General features: G+C 31.1%; 2 protein-coding genes across 5 annotated transcripts in view; one reads left to right on the forward strand and one right to left on the reverse strand.

The window, feature by feature from the left end:
* Window positions 1-20,509, forward strand: part of LOC124946566 (zwei Ig domain protein zig-8-like) — a 322,344-nt gene that overhangs the window by 166,059 nt on the left and 135,776 nt on the right. The gene's annotated exons all lie outside the window — the stretch shown is intronic.
* LOC124946565 lies at window positions 9,294-11,412 on the reverse strand. The gene has a single exon (XM_047487380.1). It carries the CDS (start codon window positions 11,134-11,136, stop codon window positions 9,886-9,888), a length of 1,251 nt encoding a protein of 416 aa, XP_047343336.1. The 5' UTR covers window positions 11,137-11,412; the 3' UTR covers window positions 9,294-9,885.

Raw genomic sequence — 20,509 nt, forward strand, 5'->3', positions numbered from 1 at the left:
TCCGTTATTATGGTTACAATGTTACGATGAAATTAATAGAGTCGTAACGATATATCTAATACTTATATATATATATATATATATATATATATATATATATATATATATATATACACATATATATTTATAGTTCTTTCCATTCTTTCATCGTTCATTGAAGAAATCCTTACGATGACGTGAAGCAATGGTCTCGTATTTTCGAATCGAGAAGTATACGAGCGTGAAAGAAATCCTATCCTAAACATCTTTTGTAAGTAAGTGAAAACGAAAAGATCGAGGAAGGAAAATAAACGAGCCAGCTGATATTCCTTTGCACCCTCTTTGTCCCTTTCCTACTTCATTTTTCCATTCTTTCTCTATCTCTTTCTCTCTTTATTTCTCTCTATCTCTCGCACAAAATCACACATACATATGTGTGTGTGTGTGTGTGTGTGTGTGTATAGTAACAGAGATATGCTCTTTTACATTTTCTTCGCACTTCTTCAAGAAAGGCTCGTATTTGTCAATATCGTCATCTCTCTCCCTTTCTTTCTCTCTCTTTCTCTCTCTTTCTCTCTTTCTCTTATTTCTTTGTTTCGTTCATAAAAGAACAACTATGAATAAAAGGATAAGCATTGGTATCTCGTGAATACAAAAGAAATACAGTCGGCAATTTTTGTATCTACATGACACCGAAATAGTTCATGAATTTAGAAATTACAGGGTAAAAAAAGAAATAGAAAAAGTCGAAGATCTCTTCAATGATTTTCAATAAAAAAAATAGTTCGAAGTAGTCGTTTAAGGTACTTTCTTCTTTTTTTTTTTTGTTGACAATCTGCGAATAAGCATTTTATATATATATATATATATATATATATATATATATATATATATATATTTATTCTGTAATTTCATCGAACGAATACAAGCACGAGTATTGGTAAAAATTAGTAAAGTTTAATAGGATTACCGAGGATATAAAGATAGAATGATGTGAACACTAAAGAGAGAGAGAGAGAGAGAGAGAGAGAGAGAGAGAGAGAGAGAGAAAGGAGATAAAGAAAAATAATAGGATTAACATGAGTTAATCGAATGAGATTTTATTATTTTATTTCGACAATCGCCGACCAGAAATTCTCAATTATTGCTTGTATTAACCTTACAACATTTATAACGATTTAATTGACAATTCGTTGAAAGAACTGAAACGAATAATCTGAAAATAGGCGTTCAATTTTTTTTTTCTTTCTTTTGGAAAAGATGAAACAGAACATCACGCGTCAACAACAAATATATATTATTATTTAATCAATGTAATTGAACATCTAATGGCCAATATACGATATTTATTTTTTTACGAAATGTAATCGAATTTAATCGAAACATATTTACACGCTTTTATCATTTGAACGAACAGTTGAATGAAAAGAAACAAGAAATGTATATATATATATATTATTGATGTATATTAATGGGAATCTAAACAATTTATAACGTCATGGGGCCCTTGAAGTTAAAATCCGCCACTGCTTACGAACATATTTTTTCTGTTCCTTTTATTTTTTTATTTTTTATTTTTTTCATTTGTCTTCCTTTACGGTATTATTTAGAGGAAACTAGTCCGTGTTAAAGCGACCGTATCGTCGCTCGTTGATAGAAATGCAAATTCCCGTTGAAACGCAATCAGAGAGAGGGACAACGACGAACGGAGCGAAACGTGCAAAATCGAACATAGAGAGAGAGAGAGAGAGAAAGAGAGAGAGAAGAGAAAGAGAGAGGAGAGAGAGAAATGGAGAGAGAGAGAGAGAGAGAGAGAGAGAGAAATGGAGAGATAGAGAGAGAAGCCTGCGTAACGCCAGATATATAGTGTGTCTCGGGACGCAATTACACGTACGATGATCAACACGATGTTGTAACGATGTGATTAGAGTGGAATATGCTCTTCGTATCCAGGATCCAATCTACAAGACAGCCAATAACTCCCTCTCTACTGGATCTTTTATATTTTGAAATGACATTAGAAAAAGAATAAAGAAAAAAGAAATAGAAAAAAGAAGGAAAAATCAAAAAAAAAAAAAAAAAGAAAAGAAAACGAAAAGAAAAATCAATAACAACAGCAACAAAACATAGGTAAGTAGTTACTCGGAAATATACTATATATAAAAATGTATATATATATAGTATGATTGTAATGTTTCGATGATATAATAATAAGTAAAACGATAATTGAATAGATTATTATATTTATCAATTTGTCAAATTGCAAATGTATTTTAAGTTGCAGTTGATGTATCTATCTAATGGAGGAACGTATATGAATATGCATATAGTTGTAAAAAATTTTGAAATAATACTTGCGTTAAACAGAATCTATAATTATCCGTTAAAATATCTTAGTTAACCTTAAACCTGTTAAATTGTGTATTCCATCTATCTCGTTAATAAATATTATTAAATATTGAATACTACATTTTATTTATTTGATATATACATATATTTATTTACATTAAATTTGATATATACATATATATTTACAGTGTTTCAGTAAAAAAATATCCATCGTTATGACGAGAGTCCACTGAGACGAGAAGTTAATTTTATTTTTAATAGATGAGGCAGATCCTTATCATAAATTTACTGTTTTCGGGCTAACCCCGAAATTGGAGGAGTAACAATACCCTCGAAAATTTTATAAAGAAAAATTAAAAGATGATTTCAAATGATAGGCTGCTTTATACTTGCTATCATTTAAGATTATATGTATATATTATTTATTTATATATAAATATTATATATATATATATATATATATATATATATCGTATAATATCAAAAGAAAAAATGTCTCTTCGATTTGAACGTCATAAGTCTTTAGAAGAGGCGCAGCTTTTAATTAAAAGTTCTTACAGAATCAAGGAAAAAGAAGTAGAAGAGGAAGTAAAAGAAGAAGAAAAAGAAGGAGAAAAAAAAAGAAGAAGAAGAAGAAGAAGAAGAAGAGGAAGAGGAAAAGGAAGAAGAAGAAGAAGAAGAAGAAGAAGAAGAAGTGGTAGAAGCGAAACTTTTATAGTAAGTTCGTGAAGAAGGGTTCGCTCTGGTCTACGTTTGATATAAGTACCTACATATAATAATTCTAGTGCCAGCGATTCGAATGATTTATTCGACATTCTAATTAGAACGGTCATCTAGAGTATGGTCGGATTTTTCGAAAAAAAAAACAAGAGATAGAGAGAAAGAGAGAGAGAGAGAGAGAGAGAAAAAATTTAATCCCATAAAACATTTCGATTAAATGAAATGTGTAAACTGCGAGATGTGTACGCGCTTAAGTGGATACCCAATGGGTAAAATTTCGAATTTTAGTTTGTTCGAATGAACGCGAACGCGATTGGCTAATATTTGAATGTACGCTTGTTTGTCACAGAATTTTACACCAATTCGATTTGTCAAACAAATTCGATTTTTCATATATTTACTGACTTACTTATAATTTTTGACTTCTTTTTTTTTTTATTTTTTTGTCGTTTTTCTTTTTTTTTTTTTTTTTTTTTTTTTTTGATGATGCTGCTTTAAAAAGAGAAAGGGAAGGAAGAGAGAGAGAGAGAGAGAGAGAGAGAGAGAGAGAGAAAGAAGAGGGGAATAATAGAGTGCGAGATCGTGTTAACCTTTCATGATTTAACAGGCATCGATCATTCACGGCTCGAAACGAGTTGGAGCACGAAAATTCATTAAACTTGGACCACTTCTTCGTTAAGAAGTATACCCTAACCAATAATTGTCTACTCGCATCTATTTCAAACGTGGTTTTATTATTATCGAACGCGCACGAATTCGAAACCTTTCGTTGTACTTTTAAAACAATTCTTTTTATTTCTTTCATCGTTTTCTTCGTCGATTTATCGATTATTAATTTGCAATCGAAGATAATACGAATTAACGAAATATCGAAACGATATAATTAGACTAATCGATTATATTAGACTAACGTCAAACTCGATTCATAAAATAATAAAAAATATAATTATATATATTTATATCTATATGTATGTATTTATCGTAATTAAGATCGATTAAAATCGAATCTATCTTCAATGAAAGAATAATTATATTAAATGATTATCAGACATCGTTGCGACGTAAATCGTATATACATTTATTACGATTGAATTATAATTCATTGTTTCAATGAAGTTAATTATTATTGTATCAATTCGACCGATAATAATGCTATGTGATATGCAATTATCAAAAGTTTGGAAGATTATTTCGAATGGATCTTTTTCTCCTTCATCTTCTTCTTCTTCAAACTATATCGAACAATACGTATTTTCTATGGAACAAGTCATGGCCCATTATTCTCTGTATGTTCATAAGTCTATTGGTACAAGTGGACCAAAGTAAGAGATTAGAATATGAAGGAGAGAAAGAGATAGAAAATTGAGGACTAACGTATCTCGTAGGTGGTTCGCGGTATTTAGGAATAAATTGACCTACGTCGCCGTCGGCGGTTGTTTATTTTCGAAATTAAATTGAATTGGCCCATAACTTGGCGGTCTATTAGCCCTGGGGAGCAGGCTAGTTTGCTCGTAAATCTCCGGAGTATCGGACTGGGGTGGCGGCACCACGGGGATTTCGCGGGATGAAGAAGGGGGGAGAGGGTGACGGGGAGGGGGATGCTTGCTCTCGAAGGGTGGGTACGAGGGTAGCGGCTTCGACTAGGGGTGTGGGGATTCGATTCGCTACCGACAATGCGTCCGGAAGCTCCCAGGAAATACATGGGCGTGGTGCCGAGATAAATGTACTCTTGCATTTGCATACTTACGTATCGCGAATGAGAGAGATTGTGTACGTGTGTCTGAGAGTAAAAGAGAGACAGAGAGAGAGAGAGAGAGAGAGAGAGAGAGAGAGAGAGACATAATACTCTTTTTGAAGTACATATTCGACAGTATTGTTCGTGATATATCGTCCAGTTAACTGATATGTTTCGTTAACATTTATTTTTCATTTCTATGTAAAAACTTTCATGTCAAAACGAAAATATTCTTCGATTTGTATACTTCGATTCTATACTTCGATAGATATAATCGAACTGACAATTGGATAGTAAAATATCTGGGTTTACATCATTTTATATATAATGTGATTAGAAAATAAAAGTCATTTTCATTATAAATTCCTCAAACAGCGTGAAATAATTGCTTGATCCAACGAGTGGAAGATTTGTCATATGAAATTTCATTTTTCATTTGACACATTTTCAATGACACATTATATATTCAATGACACATTATATATCAGATTGATTCAATATCACAATTTTTTTTTTTTTTTTTTTTTTATTACTTTAGCTAGTAATCAACGGTCGTTTTGTTCCCCTTTTAAACTAGCGTGAATATTTTCCTTCGTGTTATCGATCAACCATATCGAAAGATAAAATGATAACGTTATCGGTAATCCAAGGTTTTCCTTCGGTTCTTTACATGCGCGCTCGCGTGCCAAGACACTGCTCTCTCTCTCTCTCTCTCTCTCTCTCTCTCTCTCTCTTTCTTTCTTTCTCTTTCTTTTTCTCTCTCGCTCTCTTTCTTTCTCTTTCTTTTTCTCTCTCGCTCTCTTTCTTTCTCTCTCTCCCTCTTTCTCTCTCTTTCTTTCTCTCTCTCTCTTTCTTTCTTTCTTTCTTTTTCTCTCTCTCTCTCTCTCCCTCTCTTTCTTTCTCTCTGTTTCTCTCTCTCTCTTTCTCTCTCTTTCTTTGTTCATTTCTTTTTTCTTTTGTTTTTATTTTCTTATTTCCTTAAGAACGATAAATTACGACTAGGACGGAATTAATTTCGGATTAGGAACAAAGTTATTTGTCACGAGTCGCGTCGAAAAATATTTCGATCTGCCAGCTAAGCAAGACCCTTTCTACTCTTATCGTATATTTCCCTTTCCCTTTTTATTGGATATTTTTTTATTTCGAATCATCGATCATTCGCACATTGAAAGGAACGTAAGGTGTGAAATATATACATGAGGAAAATGTATCGTTTTATTGCCTACTATTTTATTTTGCCATTTTTTTCTATTGAACATATATATATATATATATATATATATATATATATATATATATTGTGGATACAATGAATACTTTAGAATCATTGATCTCAACTTGTACAAAGCAAAAATATTTTCTGCAAATGTACAAATACATAAGTGTGTACACACACACCCACTTATGTAAGTATATCTATATACATAATTGTGTATATATATATATACACAATTATGTATATAGATATACGATTATTCATATATATATATATATATATATATGAATAATCGTCGAATCATAAATCACACACTTCGGTAATAATACATTTGTTAAAGATATTTTAAATACAGATCACAGAAGAAATAACACTAGAGAATTTCGATACAAAAACTTTTGAAGGAATACATGAGAAAGAAAGATAAAGAGAGAGAGAGAGAGAGGGAGAGAGAGAGAGAGAGAGAGAGAGAGAGAGAGAGGAGGACGGAAAAATTTATTTATCTGGCCATTCTTGCTTATCAAGATTCTGCGTGGGTAGAACGGGACTTGTAGAAAGACGGAATAGAGGGGCGCGGGGAAAAATGGTGGGAGAAGAGAGTAGTAAGGGGCGTGTAAGTTCTGCCTCTCTTTCTGCAACAGCGCACTCGCATCCTTGGCCGACCTTGTTTCCCTCGCAATCTTCTTAGACCGAAGGTTATTTGCTTTGTCGCATTAAAGGGCTCTTTCTCTCCTTCTTTCATTTCTTCTCCTCTAGCTCTTCTAAAATATTGCATCTTAAAACTTGGAGCACGCGACTCACGACTTCAACGCCCAACATTCTCCACTCTCTCCCTCTCTCTCCCTCTCTCTTTCTTTTTCTCTCTCTCTCTCTCTCTCTCTCTCTTTCTCTCTCTTATTTTCTTTTTCTCTTTTTCTCTTTTTTTTCGTTGTCAAAATATTTTCTACTTCAAGAAACGGAATTACCTTTCGTCAGATTAAAACGCTAAAACATGAAGAAAAAAAATTGCTCGTATCCCTCTTAAAATAAATATGATCGACGTTATTACATATTTATGTATTTATGTATGTATATATGCATATACCTTCTATTACTTATTTCTTAATGGGAAATTAAATTTTTGGAAATATTATTTTTTTCTTTTTTACGTATTAGTACGTATTAAATTTTTATCGACAGTGTTCTTTCTTTTCTTTTTCTTTTACTTTTTTTTTTTTTTTTTTTTTGAAATATGACTTTTCGAAAGACTTCTCGATCGATAGGATAATTATTTCGTAATTTATTTTTCTTCTTTTGTTTTTTCTTTCATCGAAACGAGTATTATTTATTTTTATTCTCCGTAATAGAATAAAAATAGACCGATAGTAAAGTGAAATATAATATGTAATAATTTCTAAATTGCAAATATATTGGAAATTTGAAAAAAAAAAAAGAAAAAAATAAAAACCTCAAAAAATACTCGATCTTATGAACTAATATTCGATTTAATTGTTTCTACAGGTTTTCGTTTCAAATTTAACTCTCCTAAATGCTTGTAGTTCTTTATAACATTATTCCCCTTCTCTCTCTCTCTCTCTCTCTCTCTCTCTCTCTTTCTCTTTCTTCTTCTAGCAGAGCTATCCACATGTTACTTGTCAGCGATCGTTAAACTCTTTTCGACCTCTCAAAAAGTTCTCGAACTTGTCGGCAACGCGTAGAAAATGTTGGATTCGTCGAATTTAACGATCAAACTTGTACACTTCTTCTTTAGAAGCACGATAAAAACGATTGGTATTGAACGAGCGATTATCAAAAGGATTATATTTATTCTTTAAAAAAAAAAAAAAAAAAAAAGAAAAGAAAAAGGAATAAAGAAAAAACTGAAGAAAGAGAAGATCGTCCTACAATAAGAATTATTAGTAATAAAAAACAATTTTTCATTAAATTTGTTTAATATTTATTTATGAAAAAAAGAAACAAGCAAACAATATACAAGAAAGATCATAGCAAAAAAATATTATAAATTAATCAAATAATTATTCAATTATTTATATATAAATAAGTATATATACATATATACATATATATATATATATATATATATATATATATATATATATATATATATATTGAATAAAAATATCGAATAATTATATCAAATAATTATAAGATCAATTTTATATTAATATTAATAATCTCCATAAATCAGTCTCCCCCGAATCTATCTACGATGATATTCTAAGTATCTACAACGTGTATATCCAATTTCTCTCATTATGAACAATTCCTCGTTATTGTGATATCTATATCACGTCGATCGATGCAACCTCGTATAAATTGCATTCAATATATAAGTACGTACGTATATACGACCACGTATGTATATATGCATATATGCATATATGTATATGTGTATGCATCTACCCACCATGTAGACTCGATTTTACGGAATATGATACCACGTTTGAAAGCAACACCAGAATGCACCTCCATACATAATATATCTATTATATATTATGTTCGTACTAATACATAAGTAAGTGCGTAAATACATACATACATATATACATACATACATACATACATACATACATACATACATACATACATATATATATATATATACACCTATATATACACGTTACATATACACGTAGTTGTTATATATACACGTATCTATTACATACAGATACATAATACTTTCGATTTTCTGCGATATAATGAAATTTTTTCGTGAAAGTGCTTTTCCTCATTTTTCTCTATTTATTACAATTGTAGCTAAACTTCACGCAATGTTACTAACACTTTTACAATTAAAATTGTTACTATTCACTCGCGTTAATATTCACACTTATTCTAACGTCTGATATTGATTAAAAACTATCTTGAATTCTTTCTTCCTTTCTCTCTTTCTCTCTCTCTCTCTCTCTCTCACTCTCTCTTTCTCTCCCTCACGTATTTTCTATTTTTTATCGTTTATCTCAACTCGTTCGCATATATGATCATGCATAAGAGGTAAGAAAATTGAACGAGGAGTTGCACAGTCTCTATCTTTCTTCTTCTCCTCCTCTCTCTCTCTCTCTCTCTCTCTCTCTCTCTCTTTCTCTCTCTCTCTCCCTCTCTCTCGTTTCTTTCATAGCAAAAGGTAAAGGAAATTTTTGACGGGCGGTATGGAGAGGGGGTGACAGGGCCCCCCGTTTGAAATTCAGGCTACGACGTGATAAACGAATTTCCTGCGAGTCGCGCGCGCCAAGACGCACGCGGAAAAATATATGGAAATGACAAAGTTCTTTTTTTTTTTCTTTTTTTTTCCCCCGGTGCACGATAGTAACCACGGTAGTAAAGCATGGGTACGCCGTTATTTGAAAGGCAGATACCAACCTGAGTCTTCTGCTATCGCTACGTTCGAAAGAATAATAATTTTTGCGCGTCCTCGAACTTCTCCTTTTAACTTTGATCACGATGGTAAAAGGCTTTGTTCGGTGTATTCGATAGACGTGGCCGTCAACTTTTTAAACGAATTTTTTATCTTCTTTTTTTTAATCTTTTTATTTTCCTTATTCTCTTTCTTTTTCTCTTTCTCCCTCTCTCTCTTTACGACAGAAAAAATTGGTGAATATCGATACCTTTTTATAATAAAAATTTGTAAAAGATTCTAATTTTATTTCCTTCTTCTTTTTGTTTTTGTTTCTTTTGTCTTCATGAAACTTGTTTCGAAGATATTTTCTTCAACGATCAGTAATAAAAAGAAAAAAAAAAAAAATTATAAAACAAGTGTGATCAGAAAAGTGAAAAATTCTAGATGGTAGTATTCTCGATGGACAATAAGTATCGGGATATAGTCAATTATCGATATCAATGTTTTGTCTCATTTTTATCTCATTGGAATTTATCAATTATCCAATTATTAAGATAAAATTTTGTCAAAACAACCGAGTTCTTTCAAATCGATTAAAATTTCTGCTAAAGCTTTCGTAACTCTATCACCGCCGAATTCGAAGATCGTGTTCGTTAAACTTTCTAAATTATTATCCAATATCACTGAGGAAGTTTCGTCCATAAGTGTACATAAAAAGTATGAACATATGGTGTAACCAAATAATACGTGTTCGACGTAATCGTTCCAAAAAGCTTCGAATGAAAATTTCTCTAAATCTTTCAGACCATTTTCCTTTAAACATCTCATTAATTCATCGTAATAGATCCTCAATACCATTGGTAAGTTCTCGCATTTGACTTGACTCCAGCAAGAGAGACAGAGAAACGTCGATAGATCGATCGTAGGTGATCCATATCGTATTAAAGCGAAATCAATCAACATCACTCGCGTCCCTTTCTCGTCTCTTTTAAATAACATATTATTAATAGTAAGATCACCATGACAAATTATCGCCAATGGCTCAATCGGTTCGATAATTCGCAATATTATATTACGATAAGCGTCCTTCAAATATTCCTCAAGTTTGTCACAAATATTACTGTTGTAATTGTTTCTTCGCAAATAATTTATTGGTCTGCAGGCAACATGATTCAATAGATAAACGAAATGATCGTGCGGATTATTACCGTTAGAATCGTATCGGCATTCTTTAAAAGTTTTGATTAACTCGAAAAATTTCTCTGGATGTTTTTCCTTCATTACGTATCCTTTCGCATGAAATCTTGCAATTTCTTTCATAACAGAAAAAATATCATCCAACGGTATATCGATCCTTTTTGGATGTATCTTGTAACCTTTGGTAGTTATATCTTCCAAAATCAAGGTCGCTCCGAAGAGATCATTCTCATTGGAGTAATAACATTTTGGAAAATTATCGCTCTTTAAGGCATAATTACGATAAAAAATTATCTCGTTGTAAAATTGTTCATTTGCTTTCATTGTCTTTTGCATTTCATCATTCATGATTGGCGTCTTCGCAACTAATCGCATGGTTATTATTCTCTCCTTATTCATCTCTATTTTATTATTACCTTTGATATCGTTATTATCATTTATCCAAAACTTTATTCTCATATAAAATGTACTAGAGAAAAATATAGATTCGTTTGGCCGTTCCAACTCGTACTCGAATTTGTAATAATCATTGCGTAGAAGACTTGCCAATTTAGGTGCTAGTGTCTTGAAATGATCCTCGATTTGTTTTTTTATGTCTGACATTATCCCTGATTATGATAATGACGGAGTATAATTATACGAATAAGTATATATTTAATATATATGTAACTATCTTAATTGCTTATTTTTATGTTTATTTATTTAATTCAAAACGAACGAACGTTTTAGAAACAAGAAACAATCAGCACATTATTTTACACTTATACGTTTTCTTGATACGAACGAACTGTTACGATCTAATTAACTTTATCTTTTCGTTTATTCAATTAACACGGCCGACTGACGAGTGACGATGATTCTACGTCGTTACCATTTACATACATCTGTTAACCATAAAAGGAAGAAAAAACAAATAGACGAAGAGAGAGAGAGAGAGAGAGAGAGAGAGAGAGAAAGAGAGAGAAAAAAGAGAAAGAGAGAGAGAGAGAGAGAGAGGAAATGTACTGGATGAACATACAGTTCGCAAATTAATGATATACGTTTCTTTGTTAAACATTTTACAATCTTGTGAAAATTATTACTGACATTGTTAATACGTTTACAACTCTTTCAGAATATCTACCATTTTTATTATTAAAAGCTTTTTATCTTAGAGAGAGAGAGAGAGAGAGAAAGAGAAAGAGAAAGAGAAAGAGAGAGAGGGAGAGAGAGAGAGAGAGAAAGAGATTCCATGAAATCATACGTATTGAAATAATAGAACTGTACTGAACTTAAGATGACAGATTAAAAATATTTCTTTTTTTTTCTTTTTGTTTTATTTGCAATAACAAAAATCATAATTATTAGAAAAATGTTAATTGCGAAGCTATTTTTTTTTTTTTTTTTTTTTTTTTTTTTTTAAATATAATAACGTATTTACCTGTATGTACTTTCAAACATATCATGTCAATTAAACAGATACATATTCAATATACATATAATGAATACGTAGCGAAAATAAATAACCAGATGTAGATTTGCAATGTTAACTACATATATCATTATCAGTTATATTCTCATTTTGAAAGAATAATATACGACAAAAGTTTTTTATTGAATAATACTCATTGATAAAATTTTATCTTCATTGAGTACATTCTGACGAGTCATTATGAAATATGATAAAAAAGAAAAAATATATATACATAAATAAATTTAATCTTCATTCAAAAGAAAAAAGAAAGATGAAGGAAAAATCGAGATAAGAATATGTACAAAGTGTTGACGTATTAATCAGAGTTTAAATATTGAATATAAAAAATTAACGTAGATGCAATATGTAGTAAGACAAAAGTGATATATTTAATAGACTTAATATAAGTTTAAAATATTTTACAAGAGAGAAGAATTATGATTTTTGATTATCTTACTATCATTATATCGGATATTTAAAATAAAACGTTATCAGAAATAATATTTCAGTACAAAAGTTACTTGTCCCTTTTTCTCATAGAATATATTTGCAATTATAAAAAATGTAAGTTGTTATCCAAAAGAAAAGAAAAAATATTTTCTCCCTTGGAAATCAAAGGAATCTTGTATGAAAAACAATATTTTTCAAAAATTTCTAATGCTTAATTTTGAAAAATCCAAATAAAATTACAATAAGATAAACGACGATCAAACAAATCATTGAATCTTCTTGCATAAAGTATTTTTAAAATATTAATATCTACTAATTTACAAAGGTAAAGAAACTTTTAATCGTTGATAAGAACGTTCAGGAGTCACTTCGACTAAAATTGTATAACTGATTGAATTAACGCACGATTATCATATTTTAAACATTCATTATATCGATTTGATAAAAAAAAAATTTAAGCGCCATGTCTTGCAAACACTTCAGAAAGATATCGTAACACTATCAATTAAGTAAACATTGGTGATAAACATTTCGTTTCAAAATTTTTGAAACCAAAGTAGAAAGAGAAAGAGAAAGAGAGAGAAGAATAAACATAGTACACGAAGATACAATTCATATAGACACAACTTTTATTTTTATTTTCTTTTTTCCATTCCACGTCGTACGTACGTTTACTGTGCTAAATTCATAGAAAGACATTTAATACACCGAATAGTAAACAATCATAAACATTCGATCTTATAAGAACAGTAACTGTTTCGACGTCATAGCGATAATATCTTTCGACATTAATGGCTCCTTATCAGTTTATCTTCGATATAATCAAATACATTAGATTAATTATTAATTGATAATTATTAAAATTAATTTCAATAATTATCAAACGAAAAGTGAAATGACGCGTACTTTTACGTAAAAAGAAGATAGAAACAATGTCCGAACGATGTGGTTAAGTAATACCATTGAAATATTTTATCAGTTTATGTTCATTTGTAAAATGATATCAAACGAATCGTTTTATCATTAAAATTCAATACTTTAATTTACTTCTTATCGATCTAATATTTATAATAACTAAGCGGGAGGCAGTTAAGACGTTGTAGCACCCACCATCTTCCAATACATCGTAACATCACTTTCTCCCACTACTCACCTTCCATCACCCATGTTCCCCCGTTCCCTCACCTTGTCAGAAGCAGTCATCCTCTTGATCCGTCTATGACCATTTCAACGTTTTCCTTTCTCTTTCTCATTCGTCTTGAGAATCTCTTAACGCGATTCTAACGTCTGAAATAGAAGAAATAAACGAAAGATAGATAGATAGAGAGAGAGAGAAAGAGAGAGAGAGAGGGAGAGAGAGAGAGAGGAAACAAAAGGAAAGAACGAAGAAAGCTACTTCTACGAAGACGATTTTCAAGGAACAATACGTGGCGACAAACGCTGCGTGACTTACTTCGTCGAAGGAGAAAAGTAAGGAAAAGGAGAAGTGAGAAAAGAAAAAAAAGTTAACGCGAGGATTAAGTAGGCGATGGGGAAGAGGAAAAAGGACGATAGAAAGGATGGGAGAAAAGGAAAGAGATAGAAAAAGAAAAAGAAGAAGATGAAGGAGAAAATAAGCAGGAGGAGGAGGAGGAGGATGGGGAGGAGAAAGAGGAGAATGAGAAGGAGACAGAGAAGGAGGAGGATTGGGAGGAGAATTAGGAGAATGAGAAGGAGACAGAGAAGGAGGAGGATGGGGAGGAGAAAAAGGAGAATGAGAAGGAGATAGAGAAGGAGGAGGGGGACAGAGATCTAGAAAGGCAAAGAGCGGGAAAAATCGCCTTCTTGGCTTCCACTACGGAAAAATTAACTGAATTGGCCGCGCACGAGTGGCCTCTCTTCCAACGTAGCCATTCGGATAAAAAATAAGGTGAAAAGAGAGAGATAGAGAGACAGAGAGTAGAAGAGTCAGGATGATTTTCGTGAGACGAAAGCCATGCTTTTCAGAAAGAGCATTTCTAAATGGAGACCGTCGAGAACTTGCACGAACCATAAATTCGTGTCCTCCGGGTACCACCTTCTTCTTCTTCTTCTTCTTCTTCTTCTTCTTCTTCTTCTTCTTCGTCTTCTTCTTCGTCCTCTTCTTCTTCGTCTTTTTCCTTGGTAATATATGTAAATAACACGGTCGTTCCTTCCGAACCGTCAAACCACGTCTACGCTATCCGTGCAAGTGGAAAACACGCGAAAGATCGTCCCCAGGAACAAATTCTGGAGCCAACTGTTATTTTTTTTTCTCTTTTCTTTTCTTTTTTTTTTTTTTTTTTCTTTTTGATCGTTTTGTTTTATCCCTTACCAACATTTTCAAATCTGCATTCGGCCTTTCAATATTTTAATCTCCTAAAGAGGAGAATGAATTTTTGAGAGAAATGGTGGCGAAAAGGAGAAAAAAAAAAAAAGAAGTAGGGAACGGAACAAAAGAGATGATGAAACGAAATAGGAAGTAAATAATAATGCATTGTAAATTTTCGACAATATTTAAAAAAATACGAAAATTTAATTCCCACGTTTCTCGGTATCTGTAGATATAATATCGTATAAAGATTTCTCGCATGATACTCTAAGTATTCCCAAGGACTGTCAATATTTACTCGACCACGAAATGGAAAAAGAGAGAAATAGAGAAAGAGAGAGAGAGAGAGAGAGAGAGAGAGAGAGAGAGAGAGAAAGAAAAGAAAATAAAGAAAGAGACTGAAATAGAAACGATAAAAGATGGAAATTACGTGATCGTCTGTTCTTTTTCCTCTTTTTTTTTTCTTTTTTTATTTTCTCCAGTAGACAAAGTCACATGCTCTGCATAGAAAATTGAGTTAGAAATATTGTATTTATTTTAAGAAAATTGGATCGAACGAAAATACTAGAAGAGATGAAATAACATTTCTTTCTGTTGCATCGTGAGAGCGTCTTATACCGGACCAGCGATGATAGTCGATTTGCATGGAGAATTTCCCACGTCTTTTCCTTGTCGTCAGATCCACTACTGGTCGCGATGAATAAAGACGACGGCACTAGGCTAGGATACCGTTGAAGGCCATCACCAAAATACCGCTCACCGCGTTCCCACAAATTAATGGGAGAACACTCGTTCTTTTAAAAGATTCCGTGAAACTCGCGAGGTAGATGCGCGATAAGAAATATTGCACAAATTGAAGCTATCACAGTATATTTGTTGAAATAAGATACAATTGTTGATGTGTTTTGTGTAATGATGTGCAGTTAGTTGTGTTGGCTATTTCTGAAGGATTGATAGCCAGTAATGTTTAATAAGATTTGAGGGATTAGATGTCATCATGAGTCTGAAAGATATAACTTGACTGACTTTTTGGCGTTTTTAGAACTATCCGCAAAGACTATAGTGAAATTAGAAAAGGGAATAAAAAGGGCGAAGTTGAAGTATGATCTGAGGATGGAAAGGTAAGGTATAGATGCTCATTAGTCGGGGATGGGTTAAGATAATTCATTAGAATGTTGAAACATTCCGTGTGTGCCCCTTTGTTCTAGTGATCGTGTAGACTAAAGAGTTTCAATGGAAATTTTAAGACTAGGCGCCAGACAACTCATTGCTCGTCACGCCTAGGCGTCTATTTTCACTATTTATTTATTGCCCGGCTCGATATATTATTGAAAACTAGATACTTGACTAAAAATGCCTAAACTCCGACAAAGATGGCAATGTGTTTTTTATCTACGCATTTTTTTAGCGAGTATCCAACAAATTCCCAAGGGCAGATATTTCTAATAGTAATGTATGACCCTTAGGAGAAAGCATTGTGAACAATTGAGGGACGCACGTGTGCGTTAATACTTTTTCATTTTTTGTTTCTTTTACTTTTTCTTTCTTTTTCTTTTCTTTTTTCTTTTTTTCTTTTTTAACAAAATCGAAATTAACGTTTTATCTCGGTCGCAATCGACGTACGAATATCGATTTGCAAATCGTCCTATTCATTACTCTACTCATTGACCTATTAAAAATTTGTTTATTTATTTATTCATATAATTGGAAATTTTCTTTTCTCATCAATTGATTCAGTTTTTGTTAAAAGTTACACGGTTCGTTCTACGAAATCCCCTTTTTAAAAAAATTTTTTTTTTATCAGAGATGAAGATTAACATTGTAAATTGATTTTAAGCTTCAACGTATAATTCAGCGATTCTCTTTTTCTTTGTTTCCTTTTTCGTTTTTTTTTTTTTTTTCTTTCTTTATGGTTTATTATATTTCGTTGAATTCTTTATTGCAACCTGCATTCGCTTCGCTTCATTCAGCTTTAGTTCGTTCTTTTCAAATGTCTAATTAGAATCAAACTGTCATCTTATCCACATTGTTTTACTACTTTATTTATTTTTTCTTTTCTTTTTCATATTTACTTATTATTATACAAAAATTTTGACGTAGAAATACGAGAAATGTAATATATATGTACGAACGAAAATGTAATACATTTGATTTATGATCCATATAATAAATATCGTAAATAGTTCACGGCAATGATCTATCTTTGAAAATATCATAAATCCTCATATATCATCATTGCTATACAGGTACATAACGTTATTTCTCTCACTCTTTTGTGAACATTTCAGATTGTACGACGTGATGTCGTTTCTTTCACCTTTATGAACTTAGTTAAACGTTATTAACATTTATTTATTACGATGAATTATATTTCTTTGATAAAGTGTCATTGAAACAAAAAATAAAAACAAAAAAATAAATAGGTTGCCTACCTCAATACACCGAACTTGGTATTTAACGTTTTCATTATTAAAAATTGATCCAAAAAGTTTTTAATTATTAATCGTTTCGTTATACGTATATATATATATATATCGTTCCTTATGAATGAATCTTCGTTAACGCTATTATTTCTTGGTAGTCGTATCTTATCTTCGTGCCCGCGCGCGAATATTATCTTTTGTATACTTCGCACGATAGAATATACAGCATAAATTAACCATAAATTACATTCTACCTGGTTATGTCGGTAGGTATAATAATAATTCCCAGGCGTAGAATACGCTTAACTTTTTCGTACTTTGCGTTTACATGATCTTTATTTTAATCAACAAAAAGGAACAGAAATAGCAAGGGAAAGAAAAAAAAAGAAGTAACACTAACAATGAATTTGCTAAAAGTATTGTTATTCAATTAAATAAGAATTCTGTATTCTCGCATGTCGCTTAGAAAATTAATTTTGACTAATAGAAAAATTAAATTAAAAATTAAATTTGACTAATAGAAAATGTCATTCATCAAAGCCAAATGCATTCTATTTTTGTCAAAAAATATCAGAGACAAGAATAATGATGATGTTGTTATAGTTAGTCTCAAACTATATACGAAATACTATATTATTACTATTATTATTATTATTATTATTATTATTATTATTATTATTATTATTATTATTATTATTATTTTTATTTTTATTATTTTTATTATTATTATTGTTATTATTTTTATTATTATTATTATTATTATTACTATTATCATCATCATTATTTCCTACGAGTAGATAATTATTATTTTCTAAATGAAATGCACGCCTCCAAATCGTAGATATAAATCGAAATCAAATCATCGACGAAGCGCTGACGCAGCGAGCCACGACGAGCAAAGAGGTCAGGCTGTTGCAATAACTAATAAAAAAAGAGAGAGAAAAAAAAGAAAAAAGAAAAAGAAAAAAGGAAAGGAAAAGAAAGAAAAGATTTTGTTAATGTGCATACGAAGGATTTTGACATCGAATATTTTTCGCTTACACCTGATCCTTGGCACAACGAATCGAGTTACATAAATCATGCTATTGGGTGATAACATCTAAAAAAAAAAACCTAATGTTCAATCGTCACATTAGAATTTATATATATATCAAATCATAGAGAGAGAAAGAGAGAGAGAGAGAGAGAGAGAGAAAAAAGAAGCAAAACAAAAGAAGGGGGATAAAAAAATTTCTCGAATAAATTTTTTTATAGTAATTTAAAAATTTTAATTGGTTAGAGTCTTTGGATCGTTGTTATTAACAGAGAGCAAACTCTACCGAAGCGATAACGAGAGATTATTGTCTAAAAGCCAGGAATAATATCCTTTACGTTTAGCGTCGAGTACTCATTAGGGTAATGAGTCCTTGGATACGCGTGCACTGTCTCGCTATATTTCTCTCTCTTTCTCTCTCTCTCTCTCTCTCTCTCTCTCTCTCTCTCATTCTCTTTGTATCTCATACTCTTCTCGTTGCATTATATCAAAAGGATTGAACACTCTTATATGATGAAAATTTAATGCGCCATACAAAATTTCCATTTTATTCGAGATGTTCTACCATCAAGCAGATTCTCTTTGTAAGACGAATTTGATAATAAAAGAAAAATAATTTTAGATTAGTCGTTATAGTTTTTAATGAAAATACAAAATAGATTAGATATTAATCAAAAGTGATATTATTTTCTGATACTATTTGGATTTAAATTCATTCGTATATTTTAGATACATTTGTTATGTAAACATGCATAGATAAATAAATATAACGTAATAGTTTTTATAACATCTAATGACGAATAAATACCTTTCAGTTATAATATCTTAATTAGTATTGTTATACTGAAGAAAATTTTATAAGTTTAGACGATGTCGGATGGAATTTTTATTTCTCGACGAGTTAAGTATGAATTTTCTCATAAATAATTATATCACTAGGAAAAATGAAAAGGATTTTGCTATTGCCATTGTAGTTGCCATATTGGTGAATATATCTAATTCGTTAATTCTCTTTTCACGAAAGACTCCTTTATTGCGTACGGTAATTGACTTGTTCAATAAATATCTCGAACAATTTATTCCGTGTCATATAAATTAATAAAGGAAATATTATAATAGAAACATTAATGTTCAAGAACGTATTCCTTCTTCCATCGTACTTCAATATTAAATAAAATTTTTTATAAACTAACAAATGTTTACTTCCATAATAACGTCTCTCTCTCTCTCTCTCTCTCTCTCTCTCTCTCTCTCTCTCTCTCTCTCTCTCTCTCTCTTTCTGTTCGCATTACTTTCGTTATGGTATTTTTTATAACGTCGAAAGTGAAAAAAGTAAACAAAGTCTTGTACGAAAATGAAAGAAAATGAAGAACAAATAAAAAGGAAAAAAAAAAAGAAAGCGAAAAATGATATAACGAAGATGACGTTACGCAGATCGTATCGATCGAAAATAAAAATTAATGTGACTGTGGAGTATGGCAAATCGATTCCTTAATAAATCGTGCTTGGGGGATCATAAATAATCTGGCCGTTTCTGTTCGACACGAGAGATAGCGGCCAAACGACAAAGAAATATGATAGCCAACGGTCGAGCTTATTTATCGTAAAAATCTACTCCCCGAATGACAGTCTATACCTCTGTCATCCTCCTTTCCTACTTTTCAAGATAATTCGAATATTTTCAAGAATTTTCGTTAAAATATGTAAAAAAATATTTATACTTTCCCATTTTATCATTATTTAATAATTAGTTTTTTAATTCGAACAAATATTACGCTGTCAATATCTATATTCGAAATTAATTTTTTTTTCTCTGATAAGAGATAAAGATATTCAATAAGATATTTGCCTGTATAATATTTTAATATTATCGGAGAAAGAGAGAGAGGGAGAGAGAGAGAGAGAGAGAGAGAGAGAGAGAGAGAGAAAGGAGAGAGGGAGAGAAAGAGAAAAAAGAGAAAGAGAGAGAGAGAGAGAGAGAGAGAGAGAGAGAGATTGTAATTTTTGTGGTAAAAATGTGAAAAAAAGAAATATCGTGCCTTTGATAAATATCGAATTGAAACTTTTTTTACGGAGATTTTTAACTGGTTTTCCTTTTCTGAAAGCGAATAATTTCAATGCTATTTCTTTTTATTTTTTATTTTTCATTTTTTTATTTTTTTTTTTTTTCAAAAGTGAGAAAGGGAAAAAGACCCCAAAAAAGACAAAATTCATTTTGTACGAGCCTTTTCACGACTTCGAAAGAATTAAATGAACTGTTTTGTAGAAATTATTATGTGTAAAAACCG

Source organism: Vespa velutina, chromosome 2 (genome assembly GCF_912470025.1).
Source record: "Vespa velutina chromosome 2, iVesVel2.1, whole genome shotgun sequence".
NCBI lineage: Eukaryota > Metazoa > Arthropoda > Insecta > Hymenoptera > Vespidae > Vespa > Vespa velutina.

Excerpts from the sequence above, each read along its gene's own strand:
- LOC124946565 (XM_047487380.1), bottom strand. The coding sequence starts at position 11,136 with ATGTCAGACATAAAAAAACAAATCGAGGATCATTTCAAGACACTAGCA.